Raw genomic sequence first — 21,652 nt, 5'->3', positions numbered from 1 at the left:
TTCTCTGTGCTGGTATCTGCTGAGGCTGAAGCAAAAGATGTTGTTTGCCTCTGCTGAAAACCACTTGCAGCCATCTCCCCGTGAGCCTTGGAAGCTCGGGGTCTGCAGGATGGGTTCGGCTTCTGCCGGCTGCCAGGGATGCGCCTTGTCTTCCCCGGTGAAAAGCAGGAGCAGCCTGTTGAGCCCTTAAGGTGGGAGAGAGGAGGGGGTCTCTGGTATCACAGGCTGTGTCTCCTTGAGCCTGGGGGTCTCTGCACATCAGGGGCTTCAATAATAGCCCCCTGTGGTGTCCAGTGCCTGCCCTTCCCTGCAGCAGGCAGGGCCTGGGACAAGCCGGGCAATGGTCGCAGGGCTGCAGCTGGCTCCGGGTGGGTTTTTTAACGTTTTACTTTCTGACCTGAAATACTCCTGTGTCAGTATTTCAGGCAGAATTGTTGTGTCCTCCTGAGGTTTCCTGAAATAAAACCTCCCCAGCACCGGGGGCCACGCATCCTGCAGCGGGTGCTCAGAAGGCACCACGGAAATGGGGGAGGCTGGAAATGCCCTGTAATGAGGGACTTACTTAAGGAATTGCATCTGCATAGTTTGGCAGGAAGCAGAGTGAGAGGTGGTTTGAGTAAAGGCTGTCAGTACCTCCATGGCTGGGAGTTAATGAGGTCTTCACATGAGCAAAAAATGGGTGTGAGAAGCAGCAAATTGAAGCTGCAGGTAATTTGTGCTCTGCACTGGGCAAGGGTGGCCCAGCAGCACAAACTGCCCAGGGGAAGCTGGACGTTGGGGCGATGCTGGAGGCAGGGGCTGATCCTGCTGGTCCCTGCTCTTCGCCAGGCGCTGGTGAGCGGCTGGTCCCATCTGTGGGTCTGTCTCACTCCCCGGCTGGGGCCGTGCTGCCTCCGAGTCTCAGCCCCCAATACAGCGAGCGCCGCTGGAAACACTCCTGGGCTGTCGAGTTTGATGTGTCACTGTGATAACAGAGAAGGATCATAATTTAGGTGGAGATAAAAGGTGGTGGGAGTTTTATTATTCAAATATAAAATAACTTCCTCCTTTCAAGCACGCTGCACTTCCTGGGTATTGTATGGGGATAAATCAGAGGGAGCTGCGGCGCGTGTTCTCGCAGGAACCAGCTTTTAATTGAACATGGAACAGCAGTTGGGACCAAACCATCCTGGCCGCAGCCCCACGGTGGCTGCTGGAGCTGCCCCCGGCTGCAGTGGGAAGCTTTCAGCCCCACATCGTCCAGCTCCACTGCTGATGATGTTGAAACTGCCATTTGCAAAACCTTCAGGAGTTTCTGGGTTTAAATTAGATGAGCCAGAAGCCGTCTGACCAAATGCTTTTGATGCTGGTGTGTTGTGAGGTGCCTCGATGGACCTGGCGGGCGAAGCAGGGGGAGAGGCAGTGTGGGCAGGGTGGGCGCCTGTCTCGGGTCCCTGCTGCAGTCCCTGCCGCAGGCTCTGCCACCCCTTATTTTAAAATCTGATGAGTCCCAAAGCTGTGCGAGGTGCTGCTTTCCCAGAGGGCCCCGGTGAAGATCAGGGTGCTCTAACCTGGTGCGATGCCTGGTCCTGCCTGTGGGTGCAGGACTCTGAGCGGGTGCGCTGACCCGCAGGAGCCCACAGGAGTGCTGCATCGTCCCCAAGGGACCCGCAGCACATGGGAAGGGCAGCCCAGGGCTCGCCGTCCCATCCCCTCCTGCTGGGCAGGGACCAGTTTGGGAGAGGCACGCAGGCATCTCCTCATGTTTCTGGTCCTGGGGGGACTCAGCCAAGCTCTGGCTGTTGGCATCAGTGGAGTGTGGGGCGGTGAATGCATGTGGCAGCGTTGGGGAGGTTTGTCCCTGTGGCACCGGGAGCACTGGGTCTGAGAAAGCGCTTTCCCACCCCTCGTGTCCCTGCAGCCAGGACAGCCGGGCTGGGGAGCGAGTGCTTGGCAGTGCCCTGGCACGGCTGGTGATATTCCTGAGTCAGTGTTTAAGGGGGAGGATTTCCAGACTTGCCAATCTGATGAGCTCTTTTCACTGCTGTTTGCAAGGGAAGGGATGTCAGAGAGATGGGCATAAAGCAGAGAGGCGTAACTACCCGCACAGTTTAAGACACCAAAATTTTCTGGTAAATTTTCTATCAGAATTCTATCTTGTTGCCAGTAAAAGCCTTTGGGGGTGGGAGGGAGAAGAAAGGGGGGTGAGAAGTGAAGGGCTGTTGAGCTGCTGCAGCTCCAGCCGTGTCCCACAGACAGAGGCGAGCCAGCAGCCTGGCTGCCCGGAGCTCTCACCAGCCTGGCTGCAGCGGGATGGGGAAGGGGTGGGAGAGAGATGATGGTGTGTTTTGCCATGAAAAAGGCTCCATAAAGAGAAACTTGTCTGCAGGATCAGCAATAAAAAGATATTGCACCTGAAGGATCCTGGATAGAAGTAAAGGGGATGCATCTTAACAGGGTCGCAGCAACAACCAGTTGCTGCCCAAAAGGTGAAAGAGCTGTTTCTTTCAGGGCTCTGGCATGGCCCCAGGGCAGCAAGGGGTCCCCAGGCTCTCCCTTCTCCTCTGCAGGACCCAGGCAGGCTGAGCGACCTCAGAGGGCGTTCCTCAGGCTGTCACCCAGTGAGACACGAGCCCTGGGTGGGCATGGTACTGGGTGGGGGAGCTGAGTGTCCCTCCATCCATGCTACCTGCACAGGCATCCCGCGGGAACAGTGACCGGCTGTGCCTCGGCTCCCCTGTGCCCTGGGTTCACTGAAAGCCTCCGGCATGTATCGGGAGGTCCTTCTGCTTAACACCCCTGGGCCTGATTAGGAGTGGGAAGGGGACGAGAGTAAAGGTGCTCGGGGAGGGGGAGGACAGGGGAGAGCTGGGAGGGGTAGGGGTGGGAGACGTAGCCCTGTTTTGGGGAGGTGTGGTGAGCGGTACTCCCCGTGTTCAGCACAGGGATGGTGATGGTGCTGGGCTGCCTGGCTGCACTGGGTGAGTGCCAGCCTTGCCCTGGTGCAGCATGCCCCTGCCCATCCCTGCCTGCAGCCCGGCATGGGGGCAGGTTCCCACACAAGCTCCTGCCTGCATTGTGGTGCCCGTCTCTGTTTTCATGGCATGCCAGGGTCTGTGCTTGCAGCCGGCTGCTGCCTGCTGTCCTGGGGAGCAGTGGGGTGCATGCCAGGGAGCAAGTGGCTGCTGCAGGTTGGGTTTGGGGTTCTTTTTTTTGCCAAGATACCTGTTAATTCAGATCCCTCGTTAAACCTAACAGAGGAGCAGATAATGTCAGGATGAGCTTTTTCTAGTGGGTTTCGTTTTAGCCCAGTTATTCCGGGCAGTATCCAGCATTGCAGCGTGGTACCTGTTTCCTAGGAGACTGCACAGGAGCAGCACAAACCCCAGCCGACGCGGGCTGCCACCGCGCACAATTAACACAAATACTGTAAATGTCAAGGGAGGCTAAATATAGTCCTGCGCCGAGTCCTCTTACACCATTGCCCATCAGAGCTTCCCAGCTCAAGCGGTGCGAGCACATGGGACCAGGGCTCTGCCCAAGGTCAAGCCCCAGGCAGCAGCGGGGCTTTGTTTTGGTGCCCGAGGGTGCTCGCTCCCGGCACAGGCGGGCATGCAGGCAGTCCGGCTAAACATCCTTGCTCATCTGCCCCTTGCCCCGGGTAAGGATTGTCCCCAAGGCGATCGCTGCAGGCTTAGGCCTGCAGCCTCCTGGTCCTTGGTAGGTTTAGGTTTATCTGAAACTGGTGTTTGCCCAGCAGGATTTCCCCTTGGAGGATTTCTCAGCCCCGTCCTCACCTGCGGCATGGCTGCGCTGCCGTGCCAGCAAGGAGCAGCTTTTCTCCAAGCACTGAGAGCAGCACATCTCAGCCGTGCTCCTGGTGTTTCAAAATGTTTTTCTTTAAATTAAGCGACTTGTAGTGGATCATAAAGTGCTTTTCTAATCGCCCTGTGCGAGTGAGCGGTAACCTCACCCTCTGTTTGCTCCCACAGCATTACTTTACCGTTAATTTCAACCACGAGAACCAGAAGACCCTGGAGCTGAGGACCGAGGATGCCAAGGACTGCGACGAGTGGGTGGCAGCCATAGCTCATGCCAGGTATCGCCCTCCACCAGCACAGACCCAGGGACGGGAGTGTCGGAGGCAAGGCTGTGCCCGAGGACAGCTTTGGGCAGGGATGCGGGCAGGGAGCTGTTAAGCCAGGCACTGCTGGCAGGCAGAGCAGAGTGCTTTTGGCCCCCAGCCCCATGTCAGGGACTCTTGTGCCGAGCAGGAGGCTGCATTCACACATCCCCGCCAGGCCCCATGCCTGCCCATTCCCGTCCCCATCCCTGTCCTGCGTGGGGCAGCCGCCCCGGCAGGCTGGCGCTGCCTGTCCCAGCCTTGTGCGGGAGGGATGCCCGATTCACCATTGGCTTCAAAGACCGTTGGGAAGGATTTCATCTGGAATAGCAAAAATGGTCAGAAATGTTTTTCCAAGCTCGTCTTTCTGTGCTGTGGGAATGCTAGCACAGCCCACTTGCCCAGGGGAGAGCGGTCAGGAGCTGGCACGGTGCAGCCACATGTACGGCGAAGGAGGGTGCTGGGCTGGTGGTGAGAAGTGGGGGGCAGATGAGTTTTGTATGCAGGAAATTAGAGAAGTATCATCTGCTGCAACCCCTTAACGAGAGCAGATGTTCTAAGAGCTTGTGCCGCAAGTGTCCTCCTTGTTAAACTTTTGGGATATGGTAGGTGACAGGCGTTTGGCCTTGGTTTTATATATTTTTAGTCTTCTACCATTTCCTTAAAATTTGCATTGTCTTTTCTGTTTGCACCCTTGTGGGGAACCCGAGTCCTCTCCAAATTGGTCAGTTCTGAGTAGCAGCATCCCAAACTGCAAGAGCCATCTCCCGGTTTGTTCACCCTGCGGGTACCCCAAGCCAGAGGGGCAAGGGCAGCACGTAGGCAGGCAGGCAGGAGAATTCCCCCTGCATGCAAACCGCAGTATGCAGACACCTAATTTTGTGTGCACATCCTGGGGGGTGCATGGCGGCAGGTCTGCGGGAGCAGAGATGCTCATGGCTGTGTCTGCCTCTGCCTGCAGCTACAGGAACCTGGCGACGGAGCACGAGGCACTGATGCAGAAGTACCTCCATCTCCTGCAGATTGTGGAAACGGAGAAGACTGTTGCCAAGCAACTCCGCCAGCAGATCGAGGACGGGGAGATCGAGATCGAGCGCTTGAAGGCCGAGGTGAAGAGCCTGGTGTCGCCCCACGGATGTGCTGCTGCTCTCCAGGGTGACCCACGGGCTGTGGGTGGGTGGGCGGCATCGCCGCGCTGGCAGGGACCGGGGGATGTCGCAACCGGTGTATTTACGCTTGTTTTAATGACATTAGGCTGATCCCTTCCCTTGCAGAGAGGGGTGAGGGCATCGCCTTCGTTGGAGGGTTTTCTTGCAGGAGTTGTGCAGCAAGTGGCCGTGGCTGTGCCGCCCAGCACGGTGCATGTGCAGGGCTCGGTGGGGTCCCCTGGCCCCAGGACGCTGCCATGGCAGGGAAGGGTTCACTCCAGCAACGAGCACTGGGGAATGGGCTGGTGAGCTGGTCCCTTGGGTTCAGGAATAGCTGTTGGGGGAGGGATGGAGACTCTTTATCTTATGATTTCGCCTTCCTTACTTTCATCCTAGATACCTTGATTAGACCCCCTCTGCATGCTGTGTGCCTGGTGGTGACATCTGCCAGGCGGTGCAAAGCTAGAGGAGTAACTGAAAAAAGGAAGAGGCGTCTGTGGCCTCAGAAGGGTTCCTGTGCCAGGTGCAAGCTGCATAACCCAAGTACATCAGGGAATTAATGTGCATGGTGCCATGAAGGAAACGGTCACTTCACTAAGAAGGGAGAGTCTCTTCAATGGGAGCAGCCCATAAAACCTGTTGCCCATAGCTTGTCCCAGAAGGTCTCGCAGCAGTTTGCTGTTCAGTAGTGTGCGACGTTCGGTCATAGGAAGGGTGACACGACACGGGTTACGGCAGACAAAGCAACCAAATGCAAAAATGACTCGGCAGACGGTGCCGAGGGAAGCTCAGGTCTCTAAGGCATCCGGGGAAGAGGATGCTTGGAGGCGTGGGTCTGCCCCATGCTGCCTGGCCTCCGCATTGCACAGCTGCAGCCGGCCCTGGGTACCCTCTCTCTGCCTGGGTTTCAGCTGCTGGTGGGTGTTGGTGCCAGCGGTGTAGCTAGCGGTGGGGCTGGTGGGCATAGGGAACCCCAGAGCCAATGCTGCCGCCGGCCTCGTCCTCATGTCTGGTAGGGAAGGTCAGGCAGCGGCTTCATGGTGGACGCTGCTGGGAGCAGATCCTGCTGGGCTGAGATGTCAACCCTGAGTCAGTCAAAATCTCAAAACTGCCACAAAGGAGGCAACTGCAGAGACACTGGGGGCAGGAGTGGTTTGGCACCTCCTTGTGGTGGTCTTTTCCTTAAATTTTGAACTTTTGAGTTAAAAAGTACAGGTTAATAGCAATCCCTGACCATGAGTCGGGGTATGCTGAAGGCTGCTTTCAGTCTTGGGGAACTAGCGAGCTGCAAGCCTTTCCCAGGAGCAGTTTCGGCACTGCTGAATTTGTGCTCTCCAACAGAACAGGATCAGCACCAAAACCGCCCCAGCCACAGCCTGCAGCACCCACTCGGTGAGGAGGTTTCTCCTGGTCCAATACTGGCCAGGAGCTCCCCGGGTTCGGTCCAGCCTCCGAGTCAGGGTGAGCTCCACTCCCCCAAGAGCGTGGCCAGCGTAAGGGGCAGGGGACGCAAGCAGCTGCAGTGGGTCACGAGCATCCCAATGAGCTTTCAGTCAGGGGAGGTGGGAGATGTGTTGTGAAGCCTGAAATTAGCTGAGGGGTCGGGATCAGAGATGCCAGCCAGAGCTGCAGCCCATCCCATCCCCTGTGCCCAGGTACTTCTGATTTTACCCTGCACTGGGTTTTGTTTTTTTACTCTTCCACATGCTTTGAAGCAGAGATCAAATAATCAGCCTCTACTTTAATGTGCAAATTTCACTCACCCAATTTAAAAAAAAGAAACCAAAATAAAACCATGGCACTGGCAAGCCCGCTCCATGGGTCCTGGCTGAGATGCACCTGGAGCTGGCTTTGGTGCTCGCAAACACTTTGATGCAGAGGGGATGCGGGGGATGTTTGGTAACTTGAGGCTCCATAGGAAGGCACAGGGAGAGGAAAAAATCTCTAAAGACTCTTCTAAAATCTAATCCCATGGAATAAAATGGGGTGAAACCGCTAGAGCTGTGTAGGAGCTGAATCAGTGCCTGTGAGCCCGTGGCTTTCTCTGGTGTGTTGCTGCTCCTGCTGAGGCTGGCGAAGCTGGGGGCGGCTCGGCTGGGAGAGCAGGGATGCTGGGGGACCGGTGCCCTGGCAGTGCCAGTGCAGCCAGCCAAGTCATGGCTGCGTCACGCTGGCAGCATGCCATCAAGGAGGCAGCAAACTCCACTTCTGCCAAACCACCCCTTCACCGAGTGGGGAGAGCTGGCTCGAGCTCATCCCCAGCCCCACGCCCTGCCTCCAGGTGCCTGGCAGTGAGAGGGACAGTTCCTGGGAAAACACCTTAATTTTGAATGTTGGGAAGTTCAGGTCTCTTTGGGAAACCTGGACACTGAGAGGCAGCTGTTGAGCTTCGTTCAGACATGGTGACTGGACTGACCCACTGCATTTTTAGTTTCTTACGGCATGAAAACATGTAGTTCGGAAGAGGCATTTCACTTAAAATCTTCAGGATTTTGTGGAAGTCACCTCCTTCTCCCAGGCTGTGACAGTGCAACAGAAGCAGCTTCTGCCTCTGTCTGCTTCCCCTGGCGGCCGTCTCTTCTTATCCTTTACTTTGCTTTCCCTCCTAACCACCCAGACACCAAAAAACCAACATGTGCTTGGCGGGTATTGCAGTTACTGCTGCCGTCAGTTCCCAGTGTCACTGCGAAACAGAGTCTCCAAGCAAAAAATATCTCAACTCCTTTCTCTCCAAAACTTTTTGGAAACTACTGTTTGAAAGTTATTTTCTTATTTTTGTTGTTTTCTATAAAATCAAAATTCAGATCACATTTTTCCCAATTTTCATGTTCTGAATGGTACATTTTCTGTTTTCCTACCTTTTTCTGTAGCTTTATAAATGGTTGCGACCGTGGGGGCAGGGACATGGCAATGAGCAGAGGAGTGAGAAAAAGTACAGGCGAGAAACAGTAAGAATGCAAATGCTTGAAGCTAACGAGATTCAATCCAATTTGTGTTGAAAAGCTGTGACTGGATGAGAGTTTGTCCCCGTCTGCAAGTTTTAGGGTGCAAATGACTTGAGATTTTCCTGCCATTTTCTCTCCAACTCATGTTTTAATGACTCCCCCGCGAAGGCTTTCTTAGGAAACAGGGATGCGGTTTGCATTGGGTACCTGGCAGGATTTCCAGGTCCCCGTCTCTGCGGCATGTTCGGTGGGTGCTGAGGGTGCCGGGGAGTCGGCGGTGCCCTGACGGCTCTGCAGCGTTTCTTTATCTGCTTCATCTACTGATCTCCCATTAAGAAAGAATCAGCACAATAAGTCCCTGTATCTGTAGTTAAGCTGGAGGCGCTGGCCATTCCCTGGCACTGCGCCACAGCAGGATTTGTCCTCGGCTCCCAGGATGTGCCGGGGTGGCCACTCATGCCCACCCTGTGCCCGCAGATCGCCTCCCTACTCAAGGACCACGAGCGCATCCAGGCCGGCCAGACCAGCGCGCCCAGCGATGATGACAGTGACATCAAGAAAATCAAGAAGGTGGGTGGTGGTGGGTGAGCGGCGCGGGGGCCGGAGCCGGTGCTTGGCGGGGTCCCGGTGCTCGTGGTGGTGTGGCAGACACGCTCCATGTAGGGCTGGCGGAGTGGTGGGCCTGGGGGAGCTGTCTGAGGAGGTGCCTCTGCTAATGGGGAATTTTAGAAGGAAAACGTGTTTTGCAAAACTGGAAACCCTTTGGTTAGTTGTGTTTGCTCTGCAGGGCACTCCCTGCTTTCCCCTGCATCCCTAGCCGTGCTGGCTCACAGGCAAACAGCACCTCTTACATCTCGCTCCTCCCATGGCTGTGGTCACATCTTTTATTTTTGTGAGGAAAAAGCCACTGCCCCAGCAGCATCCCTGCAGGGAGCAATAGACCCCACAAGCAAATTGCTCCGAATACAGTACTCTTGGGGAGAACGAGCCGCACTTGCCAGCAGACGTGTCGTGCACCCTGCTCCCACAGGCAGTTCCCTGAGCCCAGCAAGCACAGAGGTGTGTTGGCCTCCTAGCAGAGCTGCGGAGGGGACCGGCACTGCTGCCACTCAGGGAGCGGGTCCTGCCCTCGCCCAACCCCCAGGAAAGCCTCCGTCAGCCCTGGGCACCCGCTGCCCTGTGCAGGGGATGTGGGGTTGAACCCCACAGACTTGGGGTGGCCGGCAGCGGCCGCATGCATGGACGGAGCTCTGGGCATGGACCAGGATGTGCTGCGAATGCTCATTTACATGAGGAAGGGTCGGAAGCTTCTCTAGGTGTCTTAATCCATCTCTGCGTGTTTGGGTGCCCAGACAGGTGCTGGCTCCAGGGGGGCTTTGGTGCCCCAGTTCACCAGGTGACTGGGACAAAATGGGTAGGATGAAGCACCCAGCAGGCTGGGAGTCTTGGTACCCGCACAGTCCTGCTGGCAGGAAAGTGCCTGGCATTGTGTCCGTGCCCAGGGAGGTTAGGAGTGAACATGGGATCCTTGCTTCTCGTAGGAGTCTTCCACGCATCTCTGTAAAAGGGAAAAGAGGACATTGTCTGCAATAAGCAAGTGCATTTAATGAGTTATTGTTCATTTCCCAGCCGGGAGGATTCAGAGCAGCACCAGTAACAGGCATCATAGTGCACACCTCAGCACAGAGCCAGGGAAAACTCACTGCAGAGCCACTGTCCCTGCACCATGCCGAGCGCGGGGTGCCTGCCTGGCTCATCAGCCCGGACCCTAACACGGCTGCTGCTCCCTCGGCAGGTGCAGAGCTTCCTGCGGGGCTGGCTGTGCCGGAGGAAGTGGAAGACGATCATCCAGGACTACATCAGGTCCCCCCACGCCGACAGCATGCGCAAGAGGAACCAGGTCGTCTTCAGCATGCTGGAGGCAGAGGCTGAGTACGTCCAGCAGCTCCACATCCTCGTCAACAACTTCCTGCGGCCGCTGCGGATGGCAGCCAGCTCCAAGAAGCCTCCCATCACGCACGACGATGTCAGCAGCATATTCCTCAACAGGTGAGTGCTCCAACAGCTCTGCGGCACTCTGGCAGAGCCAGCAGCCTCCGGGCAGGTGTTGGTGTCTGCAGCCCGCTGCCCTCCCCCGGGAATGGGTGTGCGGGTGCTCGGTGTCGGTGGGCTCCCTAGGAGCCTGCAGCCTGGTCCCCAAAGCTATGGATGGAAGCTCACCATCACCATGGGACAGCAGCACAAGCAGCCCACTGAGTGCTTGGCACTGACACGAGGAGGTGCCGTGGGGGCTGATGCTCCAGGAAGTGGGTCAGGGCTGCCAGGAGCCTGTCTGTATGAGGTCCTGGCTCTGGCAGTGGGGTGGACGGTGTCCTATGGCATTAATGGCAGCTCATAGGTAACAATGGATGAGTGAAGTGGGGAGGATGCAGGTCTCATGGGAGATGGTATGGAGGGGCAGGTGTAGCCTCTTCTGCAGCCGCGACATGGGGTCACAGCTGCTGCAAAGTGTGCCGAGAGTGGCCGTGCCTGGGTGCTGGCAGGGATGGGAGGTGGCACTCACTGGCTCCAGCCAGGCCACGGTGATGCCAAGTGTGTCAGTGGTACGTGCCAGGTTTAATGGCAGCTGCAATGGCTCTGTCCCCTGGACAGTACTGACACCAGCAGCAAGTCTTACCAGCCAGCCCTGCCAGCCCTGGAGGTGCTGACTACATGTCCCTTGTGGAGGGGACCATCTCCAGGAGCAGTGCTCGCAGTTCCTGGTGTTCACTCCTGCACCTCTCCACGTCCCTTGCTGCTGCTGTCGTGAGCTCCCCAGACTGCATGGGGAGCAGGGAGGGACCCAAACTGCAGAACCCAAATTCCAGTTTTCCCCCACATCTGGGCTTGCGTGAAGCCAGCACCTTGTCTTGGGCTGGTGCAGGCAAAGCAAGCACTCCCAAGCATCCCTCCTCTGCCTTGTCTCATCTCCATGGCCTGAAGTAGGTTCCTTGCTGTGAGGTCTCTTGGAGAGACAGGTCAGCTCAGAGCTCCAGCCAGGAGCACCCTGTCCTGCCGAGGCTGGGGAGACCAGGGGTGCCCTGGGTGGGCAGCAGCATCAGGGCAGGGAGGCAGATGGGCGTCTTGAAGGGCTGCACACCCAGCTGGCATCGCCGGCCTGTGGGAGCGGGGCTGCCCTGGCTTGGCACAGCTTTGCCTGCCATTGTGCCTTCCTTGTCAAAAGCTTTTGCCCATTCCTGCTCTGCCTGGCCCGGCAGGTAGCAGGAGTGGTCAGGCAGGGCTGGAGAGTGTGGGGCATGTCTGGGTAGGGCAGAGGCAGAGCTGCCTGGCCAGGAGAATGCAAAGGTGATTTATCGACTTCTGGAAATCAAACAAACCCCATGCCTCACTGTTGGCAAGGGACAGGTACCTGCAGAAGACATCAGTCTCCAAAAGGGAGTGGAACCGATAGCCAAAGGGATTATTAATTAGCTCCCACCCTGCAGCTAATGGGGTCGGGGGTGTGCACAGCGTCAGATGGCGGGTGCTGAGGGCAGGGGAGCCCACAGTGCTTTCGCCCCCCCTGTCAGCACTGCTCTGTGGGGCTGGGCTGGGAGGTGTGGCTGGCTCATTCCCCTGCAGGAAGGGAGGTCTGGGCTCCCCTGCGTTTCGGGCTTGACTTCTGAGGGGAGCTTCAGGCTGCTCGGTTTCTCCCTCTCCTCCTCTGTCCTCATCCACCACTCCCTGTGTCTGTCTGGGGACCCTCTCTGTACCCCATCTTGTGCAGCCACCTCCCTAGCCAGTCCGAGGGCTCTCCTGCTGGTGATTTCATCTAGTTACTCATTATTTTCCACTTGTTCATTTGTCTTTTCACCCCTTGGTTTATCTTTCAGCGAAACAATCATGTTTTTGCACCAAATCTTTTACCAAGGCCTGAAGGCAAGGATATCCAGCTGGCCGACGCTCGTGCTGGGTGAGTGCATGTTGCCTCTTCACTTGCGTTTCCTTCCCACTCGCTGGTAGAGCCGAGCCCGTGCTCCTCCTCCTCCTCATGCAACTCAACAGGCATTTTGCTAACTGGTGGCAGGAGTGAAATGCATTGCACAGCATGTCGTTGCTTATTCACGTTGGTCGCGGAGGCAAGGACCGGAGCAAAAAACCCCAGAGAAACCCAGTTCCCGCGTTCCTGGTTCTGCCGGGCGGTGGAAGGGGTGGGCTGGACCATGCATGGGAGAGCTGATGCTGAAGAGCATTGCTGTGTCCAATTAGACCCTCAGCTGGCTCTCCAGGGTGTTTTTAAAACCCAAACTGGGCAGAATTGGGGCTTGCACAAACAGCAAGAGGGCCTGGAGGGTGCCCTGGGTGGGACCCTGGGGTGAGGAGGGTCAGGAGCTGGGGGGGCTGTGCTGGGACCCCAGGGCACGGGCTGGACCAACACACCCACCTTCTCACCACCTCTCTGCTCGCAGCTGACTTGTTCGACATTCTGCTGCCCATGCTGAACATCTACCAGGAGTTTGTGAGGAACCACCAGTACAGCCTGCAGATCCTGGCCCACTGCAAGCAGAACCGGGACTTTGACAAGCTGCTGAAGCACTACGAGGCCAAGCCCGACTGCGAGGAGAGGACCCTGGAGACCTTTCTGACCTACCCCATGTTCCAGGTGATTGCTGGTGCTGGGATCGGCCCCAGAGATGCCACCACAGCGCTGGCAGCAAGGGATGGGCTGGGTGGTTCAAACCCCAGCCCCACAGCAGGCATCAGGTGGTGGGGAGGCAAAGCCTGGACAAAGATGGCCTGGGGCTGCACCCTGCATGGTCCCACACTGCTCCAGGGACCTGCTCAGGCCATTGCTGGGCTTGTTGGTGCTGTGGGGAGGACTCTGTGGGTGAAGCTGCTGGCTTCCCAATTACCCCGCACCTCTGGGATACAGATGGAGCACAGCAGGGTCCAGGGCAAAACCCCATGCCGTTCCACCCCTCTTCATTAAGTTTTAGCACAAGGAGCTTTGAAGCTTTCTTAACCTCCCAGATTCAGGGGTCTGAGGCACAGTGTCCCCAGCCATGGTGTCCCCAGCCACGGCGGCTCTGGGAGCAGCGCAGTGTGGGTGCCTGCAATCCTCTGTGCCCCCCTGCATCCCACCCGGCCCCTGCACTGTGCCGTGGCTGATGGCCCACTCTGCTCTGTTCTGCCGCAGATCCCCAGGTACATCCTGACGCTGCACGAACTGCTGGCTCATACCCCCCACGAGCATGTGGAGAGGAACAGCCTGGATTACGCCAAGTCCAAGCTGGAAGAGCTGTCCAGGTCAGACCCACTGCTGCCCATCCCTGCCTGCCCCTGTCTGTCCTGGCAGCGGGGGCTATGGGACCGGGGGCAGCTCTTGCACCCGGGTGGTTCAGGCTGGTGGAGGGGTGCTTGGTCAGGCTGCTGGGGACCGGGTGTTCGTAACAGCACCTGCAAGGTGAAGCCAGTGGAGACGGCGACGGAGAGCTGTGCTGTCCCCCTGGGGTGGGATGCAGAGAAGCTCAGTCCTCAGTTTTCTCGGAGCCTATCGGCCATTCCTGACAAGGATGAAACCCCTCGTGAGCTGTTGGCACAAAGACATCTGCCTACTCATGCAGGGGGTGCTGTGGGTGGCATCATCATGGGGAGCTTGCCCAGGTGCCTCCGGCTGCCCATGCACCCTGCCTGCTGCTCAGGCACAGGCAGCAAGCAAAGCCCTGCGCCAAAGGTGTCCTGCGCCGTTTTAGCTGGGACCTGCCCTCCCATTGCCCTCGTCTTCTGTGCTTCGAAGGCTGAGTCGTTCCAGTGCCATCTCCTGCCCTCCTGTGCCAATCCGTCCCTGGGACCAGCAGGATAGGAGCCTGGCTGCTTCTGGCTGTGGGCTGTGTTTTCCAGGGCTCCTTAATGATGAAATATGAGGTTTGGAGGGCTGGGATGGCTCTGAAGGTCTGGCTCTGTCCTCTGTCTGGCATGGCTTTGCTGCTGGGTGCTGGTGGGGCTGCCCCGTGGGAAGGGGCCAAGTGCCTCCAAGATCCCTGCAACGAGCACCTAGGAATTGGCCGCAATTCTCCGTTTCTGATCCTCTCCCTCCGAAGGCCACAGACTGAAGCGTTCTGTGTGTCCTGTGCCAGTGTATTGTGACAGCGCCAAACTCACCAGTGCTTCTTGGTCCTGAGGCGATCCACAAAGAGTTACCATCCCTTTTCCCACTCCTCAAGGAGCAGGGATGTTGGAGGGGGCTGGTGACAGGGGGGATGTGTCTGGCCTCAGTCTGAATTTTGTGATTTCCAAGCAAGAAGTGCTCATGTTTCAATATTTAGAAATCTGGAGGTACGGTCCAGGCTGATGTGTAGGTTACCTCCTGAGCTCCCAGGTCTGTATAGGTACAGATGACTGCTGTAATTCCCTTGATATTCCTTTGGGTTTGGTCTTATGTAGTGCAGCCCCTGCCATGTGTCCAAAGGGATCTGCTGGTAAAAGTGCAAATCTCATCCAAGCTCCAATTTTCTCTTCTCTCTCCTTCAGGATAATGCATGATGAAGTGAGTGAGACCGAAAATATTCGAAAAAATCTGGCAATAGAGAGGATGATTATCGAAGGGTGTGAAATTCTGCTGGACACCAGCCAGACTTTCGTAAGACAAGGTACTGTGTTTGTGTGGATGTCCCTCCCCTCCGCGGTTAATGCAAAGCCCTGCAGCCCCCATCCACCCGTCCCCGCATCCCTCTGCGGCGTGGTCTGGTGAGCTGTGACATTTAAGTATATAACCCATTTCTGAGTTTTCTCTGCTCCAAAGCCCCTCACTTTCAGATAGTCTGGGCACTGCATTTTTTTGCATCATGGAGCAGAATGTGCATTTGAGCGGTTACTGATTTCCTACCACCAGAGAAGTAGCAGGATGTATCCTGACCTCCTGGGCATGTTCGGTCCTAGAGGAGCACCCATGCGATGTGGGTGCAAGGGTGGGCTGGGGGCCATGGCTGCTGCTCCCCTGGTCTCTGGGGTCCCAATAACTAACACAGCTGGTGGCTCACGGGGCCAGTCCCAGCCCTGGTACTTGGGGACACACTCGCCATTGCCCCGCTCCGGGCACACAGTGATGCCCCACTCCCGGGGACCGTGCCCTGCAAAACTGTCCCTGATGCTGATGCCAGGGACGGATCTCTCCCCTGCACAGGGTCCCTCATCCAAGTGCCAATGTCGGAGAAAGGGAAGATCACACGGGGGCGGCTGGGCTCCCTCTCACTGAAGAAGGAGGGCGAGCGGCAGTGCTTCCTCTTCTCCAAGCACTTGATCATCTGCACCAGGGGCTCCGGAGGCAAGCTGCATCTGACCAAGGTGCGGAGGGTGGGGGGGCTTGGCAACCCCCAGCGAAGGGTCTGGCAGCTGCCGGGCTTGGAGCAGGCGGGCGGGCGAATTTGTTTCACGTGGTCCAGATGCCTTGTCAGTGATGTGCAGAGCTCTGAGTCATGGGCAAAGATGAGAAATTGCAAGTTCTCGATAAAAGAAGTTATCCTGATTTGCAGCAGAAACCTTGACAATCTATTCAGTGAGAAACTTAAATTATAGCCTAGGTTTGTACATAATGCTTACAGTCTCCTCCGGTCCGCTCCCAAGACTCATGCTTTTGTTGGTGGAAGTTTTGCAGCTAATTGAGCAAGAATCTTACAGAAATTGCTCATTACTGGCATTAAATTATCAGTTTGAAAAATTATAGTGCATGGCAAAGAGTTGATAATTACAACAACAGACTTTTGGAAAATTTAATTTAAAGCTCATATTAAATAATTTATAAACAAATTAGTTGATTGGTTATACAAGGAAAACTGTGATATCCCAGCAGTCAGTAACTGCTTCTTTCCCAGTGAAAGCAGACGCTGTGCTGGCCGCTTGCTGTGTGTGCACCCACAGCGGCATCGCCCTGTCCCCATCCCCGGGGCAGTGGGCTGCGACGTGGGGCAGGGGGCCAGGGCAGCCCCCAGCCACCCAGCGGGGGGATCCTGCCACTGAGCCCCGACTCCCACCCCTGCAGAACGGCGTGATCTCCCTCATTGACTGCACGCTGGTAGAGGAGCAGGAGAGCACCGACGAGGACGGTAGGTGCCCCCGTGGCCCCGTGCCGGTCAGACTCCTCTTGGGGCATGCCCAGGGCCCCGCTCAGCCCCCACCCGTGGGCACGGGGTGGGGGGGTTGGCTTCTGTGTGTCCCAGCGGGTGCAGTCGCAGGTGCTCCAGGACCCTCTTTGCCAGCACCACCAGCACAGCAGACCATCTCCCACTGTGCACCGCAGGCGGTTTTGGGTTTTGCAGCATGGTCACCCCATTGCCGGGGGGGACAAAGCCCTGACCCAGCAGGGCCAGGGAGGTGCCAGGGCTGTGGGTCCCACTGGAGGCTGCACTTAACACCAGAGCCTTGGCACAAGGTTGCTGCCAGCCCCAGCAATGTTTTCCCCGGCGGGAGGCAGCTGCCGTGTTCCGTGGCTGGGGACCGATGGCAGCATGGTCAGTGCTGCCAGAGTCCCTGTCTGCACGTGGCGTCCTCCTGGGCATTGCTGCCATCCGTCCATGTGGTGTAAAACCAACTGCAGCAGAGCTGGAGCAAATTCAGATGCTGAATAGATTCAAGGAAGTCATGATCTACTGGCTGGATTTAATTAATTAAGTAAATTATTTACTGTGAACCAAACAGATGCACATTTATGCAAATCTGACCTTCCTGAGGCAGTCAGGGAGCATCACAGCTCAGTGCTAGCAAGTGGAAAAAGGCAAAGATGCTGGATGTCCTCAGCCATGCCAGCTTAACTGCAGACTTGTGAAAAAGCCCAGGCTCCTTTCTCTTGTTCTTGTGACGAGTTTTCTAACACATGCTGGGGAGCCAGGTTCTCCCCTGGCACGCAGCGCTGGGGCCCCAGCAGCAAGGCCGTGCTGCGCTCTTGGCATGCAGACTTTACTTTGCAAACATGGAGCCTTTGCCCAGCAAACCTGTCGTGTCCTTGCTGCAGACAACCCACAAAATGCAACAAACTCCTTAAAACCTTAATAAAAGCTACGCTGGGGGAGAGACAGTGGGGAAGTCTTATCACAATCACTGTATGTGGCTTTTCCTTTTCCAAAGCAAAAGCATCAGGGCAAGACATCGACCATCTTGACTTCAAAATTGTGGTGGAGCCAAAAGATTCCTCATCTTTTACGGTTATCCTCGTGGCCTCGTCCAGGCAGGAGAAGGCTGCATGGACCAGCGACATCAGCCAGGTAGGATGGACCTGGCAAGGAGGAGTTGTTAGGGTGCAGAGTGCCCGGGGATGAGCAGCCACCATGGGATTTCTGCTCGGCTGCCCCCATGCAGGCTGCTGCAGCGGCTTTGCGCACCCAGAATTAACACTTGGCATTTGCTGTGTGGCTGCAGTTCTGCTGCCTGCCCTTGGGCTGTGGCTGCAGCGGTAGTGCCCAGCTGGGTTTGCACCCTGGGTACTTTCCCAGCACCGTTGAGGTGCTCGCAGCCTGCTGCGGGCTGACATCTCACTGCATTGGGCTGCTGTGAACAGCACGGGTGGACCACCAAGCCTTGGGCACCCAGGGAGAGCAGTTCCATGCAGTGTGTGACTTGGAGCTGGGGTGCACCAAGAGCCTGGCCATCACCGAAAGCTTTCTGGTGTCTGGTAGCTCCAAGAGGAGGAGGTGGAGGAGGAAGGGGACACAGCCGCAGCGGGTGGGAGCAGGGTCTGTCCCATTGGTGCTCTGCCTGCACATGTAGATCTGTGGTTTGGATTTCCCCTCTGACTCAGACATCTGGTACAATTTATATGTGCTCATTGTTTGCTTTATGCAAATGACTTTGAAGATATTTTTTCCCAGGTGGGAGGAAGAGAAAAAGTTATCCGTTAAATAGGGATTGCCTCCTGGCCACCTCTGTTGTACCACGTTCTTGCCTGAGTCGCCTTGCCAAGCTTCAGTCCTCAATGAGAAGCCATGGGCAGGAGCTGGGGTCTGGGCCCACGCAGGGAGGTGGCTCCCAGCCGCAGTCAGCCAGCAGCTCCTGGTCCCACTCTGCGCAGGGGCTGGGGCCAGTCCTGCCCTCACAGGGGTCTCCAGCCCACAGTCCTGCCCAGCAAAGCCCTGGGTGGTCAGCCGGCAGTGAAGGGACTGGTGCCATTCTGCTGCTCGCTGGGTCTCCCTCTGAGAGCATCTAGCAGCTCAGGCTGGGAGGGGAGTTTAATTATGGCGGTACAGGATGAGAGCAGGTTTCTGGCAATTCTTGCAATGCCTTTGTGTCTGCCAGGACATCCTCAGCCTGGGCCGGGTCCATAGTGGGAGAGCTGAGGAGCAGCTCTGGGTGATGCTTCCCCCAGAACAGGGATGCAGGAGCATTATCATGGAGCTCCTGTTTTCAGGTGGAAGCTCTTGCCCTTCCCAGCCCTGGTGTCCCATCAGGAGCGGCAGATGCAGCTAGCAAGGATGTGTCTTGTCTGGATAAAACCAAGCTTGGGCTCTCTTATGGTCCAAGCCGGGCAGGCAGTGGGGCTGCCCTCACCACCGCTGCCCTCTCCCACCTCCCATCTATGTCTCTTCCAGTGCGTGGACAACATCCGCTGCAACGGCCTCATGATGAATGCCTTCGAGGAGAACTCCAAGGTCACCGTTCCCCAGATGATCAAGTGAGTGCTGCCACGGCTGTGTGCTGCGGAGAGCCCCGGGCTCTGCCCGGCCCCATGGCACAGCTCCCGTGGCAGCCGAACACTGCCGAAAGCCCTGGGAGCCTGGCGGCTTTCCCATGTGCTCAGGCTCTCGGGTGTGCTGTTCCCAGCATGGTGATTAGGAGTGCTAATTATCTGGGAGAGGAGATTTGTGTGGGGAGGTGGGAAGGTGGAACGGGAGACCTCAGAGGAAAAAATAATAATAGTAAAGGGAGGTGGGTGTGAAACCCCCAGAGGAGAGGGGCACAGGGGGCTGTCATCCCTGTGGGTGCTAGGGTGCAAGGGCTGCCCCGGCCCGAGGAGGGACACATGTGGCAATGAGGGGTGCTGGGCACAGCCGGTAGGATGGGGCAGTGTGGAGGGTGTCCTCACCACATCGACCACCCATGCTGCTGTGGCCTGCTGTCACGCATGGGAAAGGGTCTTGGTTCGTGGGTGTCCCCCAGGGACAGTCCTTCCACGTTTTTTGCACAAACCTCAGCCCTTTGAGCACTGTGCAATGTTTCCACCCGTTGTGGGGTGTGGATTTCCTAGCTTTCCCCTGGGAGTATTCCTGCCTGTGTTTTATGTAGGGACACCCCATACGAACGAGGCTCCTTTGCTGCCGAGAACCTGTACTGCTTTCTGTGGTCCCCACACATCTCTGGGGGGAAGCTGCTCGCACGAAGCAGCTCTTGGTTTCGTTCCAGGCTGGAACCACAGATATCTTGTTTCTCTGCAGGTCTGATGCCAGCTTGTATTGTGATGATGTTGACATTAGGTTCAGTAAAACGATGAATTCCTGCAAGGTCCTGCAGATCCGCTATGCAAGCGTGGAACGGCTCCTGGAGAGGCTGACGGACCTGCGGTTCCTGAGCATTGACTTTCTGAACACGTTCCTGCATTCGTACCGCGTCTTCACCACTGCCCTCGTCGTCCTCGACAAGCTCATCACGATCTACAAGAAGCCGATCAGTGCCATCCCTGCACGGTGAGGCTGCGCGTGGCATCGCTGCAAGGGCCCGTGCCGGTGACCTGTCCTGCCCCTGAAGGACCGGCAGAGTTTATGGAGTGGCTGCAGCATCACTCCTCTGTCCCAAGTCAGTCCTCTGCTCCCCAGACCTGCCTGGTCCTGGTGCCACCCCAGGGCTGTTTCACCTGGTCCCCATGAGTTGCGATACCTGCAAATTGGGGAAGCAGATAAACCTGAGCTCTGTGGGTGTCCCAAGCGGTGGGAGCAGGGCAGCAGGGGCTCATGCCGGCTGTGCTGTGCCCAGTGGGATGCCCTGGACACCCAGCGCTGCTGGAGCTGCCAGTGGGGGATCTCCATGACCTCTCGGGCAGAGGAGGTGTGAGTTTGGCCTTTCCCTGTCTCTCCACCAAGGTCCCTGGAGCTCCTGTTTGCAAACAGCCAGAACAACAAGCTGCTGTACGGCGAGCCCCCCAAGTCCCCCAGAGCCAACCGCAAGTTCTCCTCGCCTCCCCCTCTCTCCATCACCAAGTCCTCGTCTCCCAGCCGGCGGAGGAAGCTCTCCCTCAACATCCCCATCATCACAGGAGGGAAGGCGCTGGACCTGGCTGCTCTCAGCTGCTCCTCCAATGGCTATGCAAGCATGTACTCCTCCATGGCTCCCTTCAGTAAGACCACCCTGGACATAAACAAACTGTACGTGTCCAGTAACTATCCCAATAAAATCCCTGATGAAGGAGAAGCAGCCTCAGAAAAGCAAGAGGAGTCACTGCCAAGCAAGCAAAGTAAGTTGCTGTGGGTTTGCAGGTGGGTGGGTGTCTGGCCCAGGCAGCCGGCAGGGAAGGGGCCGGTTTTGGTGGGTGTTCTGCAAGGGGTACAGGGACATGTACGGGGGATTGGGCACACCGTGCTCGGGGCTTTGTGGCAGCCCAGGCCCGAGCTGGGGCAGGCAGCCTGGCTGTGTGCTGGCGAGGGGTGGATGCAGGGAGCCTCCAGCCCCACAAGCAGGCACGCAGCAGCCCCCTGTGCGCTGGGGAGACCAGTGGCAGTGGTGGTGGTGCTCCTGGTGATGCGGTGGCTTGCGTGGTGTGGCTTCCAGGAAGCTCAGCAATGGGATACTGGGGGAAGAGAGCTGGAGCTGAGTGAGTAAAGCACTGCAAAGGCCACAGGTCATTGCCCCATTGAGCATCCCTCTGCCCCCCTGCGCTGATGTCCCTGGGCATGGCTTTGAGCACAGCAGTGGAGGACGAGGCTCCCCACTGCCGTAGCCCCGCGAGACTGATTCGGCAGTGCAGACCCCAGGGACCCTCTGACTTTAGCACTCGCTGTGGCGTTTGTGGCTGTGGGCTGAGCTGCACTCCCCACCCACTGTGCAGGGATGGCCCAGCACTTGCACTGCCCCATCTGCACTGGGATCACACTCAGCACCCAGCACCCTGAGCTGGGACCCACTGGCTGTGGGGCAGCTGCCTCAGGGCTGGACCCCTGTGCAAGCAAGGCTGTGTGCACAACTCTGGCATTGCTAGCAGTTTCCCTGTCTTTAACAAAAATGGGAACAGGCTGCAGGCTCTCTGCACCTCGACATTATCCTCTCCCTTGCTGCAGGTTGTGTGAGCACCCTCTGTGCCCAAGAAGGGGCTCCGAGAGGGGTGAAGCCGGTCTGTGGGGTAGCCGTAGGTGAGGGCAGAGGACAGCCCAGCCAGAGGCGGGAGACAGGCTGCCCCAGCTCCTCCTGCAGCCCTTCGCTGGGTGATTTCCCAGTGCCTGTGCCCTGCAACGGAGGTACTGCATCCCACCCCATCGCTGCGCATGGAGTGCAAGGGCTGGAGC

At 57.3% G+C, this 21,652-nt stretch overlaps 1 protein-coding gene across 2 annotated transcripts in view; it reads left to right on the top strand.

Moving 5' to 3' along the window:
- RASGRF1 (Ras protein specific guanine nucleotide releasing factor 1) overlaps positions 1 to 21,652 on the top strand; it is a 43,803-nt gene that overhangs the window by 9,039 nt on the left and 13,112 nt on the right. The window contains exons 2-15 of one of the 2 annotated variants that reach the window (XM_049812857.1): positions 3,972 to 4,078; positions 5,064 to 5,211; positions 8,673 to 8,765; positions 9,991 to 10,244; positions 12,068 to 12,147; positions 12,644 to 12,837; positions 13,372 to 13,481; positions 14,706 to 14,824; positions 15,358 to 15,518; positions 16,213 to 16,276; positions 17,295 to 17,431; positions 18,752 to 18,834; positions 19,634 to 19,843; positions 20,237 to 20,607. In XM_049812857.1, coding sequence (XP_049668814.1) covers positions 3,972 to 4,078; positions 5,064 to 5,211; positions 8,673 to 8,765; positions 9,991 to 10,244; positions 12,068 to 12,147; positions 12,644 to 12,837; positions 13,372 to 13,481; positions 14,706 to 14,824; positions 15,358 to 15,518; positions 16,213 to 16,276; positions 17,295 to 17,431; positions 18,752 to 18,834; positions 19,634 to 19,843; positions 20,237 to 20,607 — 2,131 coding nt within the window. Of the gene's footprint in view, positions 1 to 3,971; positions 4,079 to 5,063; positions 5,212 to 8,672; positions 8,766 to 9,990; positions 10,245 to 12,067; positions 12,148 to 12,643; positions 12,838 to 13,371; positions 13,482 to 14,705; positions 14,825 to 15,357; positions 15,519 to 16,212; positions 16,277 to 17,294; positions 17,432 to 18,751; positions 18,835 to 19,594; positions 19,844 to 20,236; positions 20,608 to 21,652 lie in introns of both variants that reach the window. The other variant, XM_049812856.1, reaches the window with a different exon arrangement.

Source organism: Accipiter gentilis, chromosome 10 (assembly GCF_929443795.1).
Source record: "Accipiter gentilis chromosome 10, bAccGen1.1, whole genome shotgun sequence".
NCBI classification, from domain to species: domain Eukaryota; kingdom Metazoa; phylum Chordata; class Aves; order Accipitriformes; family Accipitridae; genus Astur; species Astur gentilis.
This window is presented reverse-complemented; position numbering and strand designations above follow the sequence as displayed.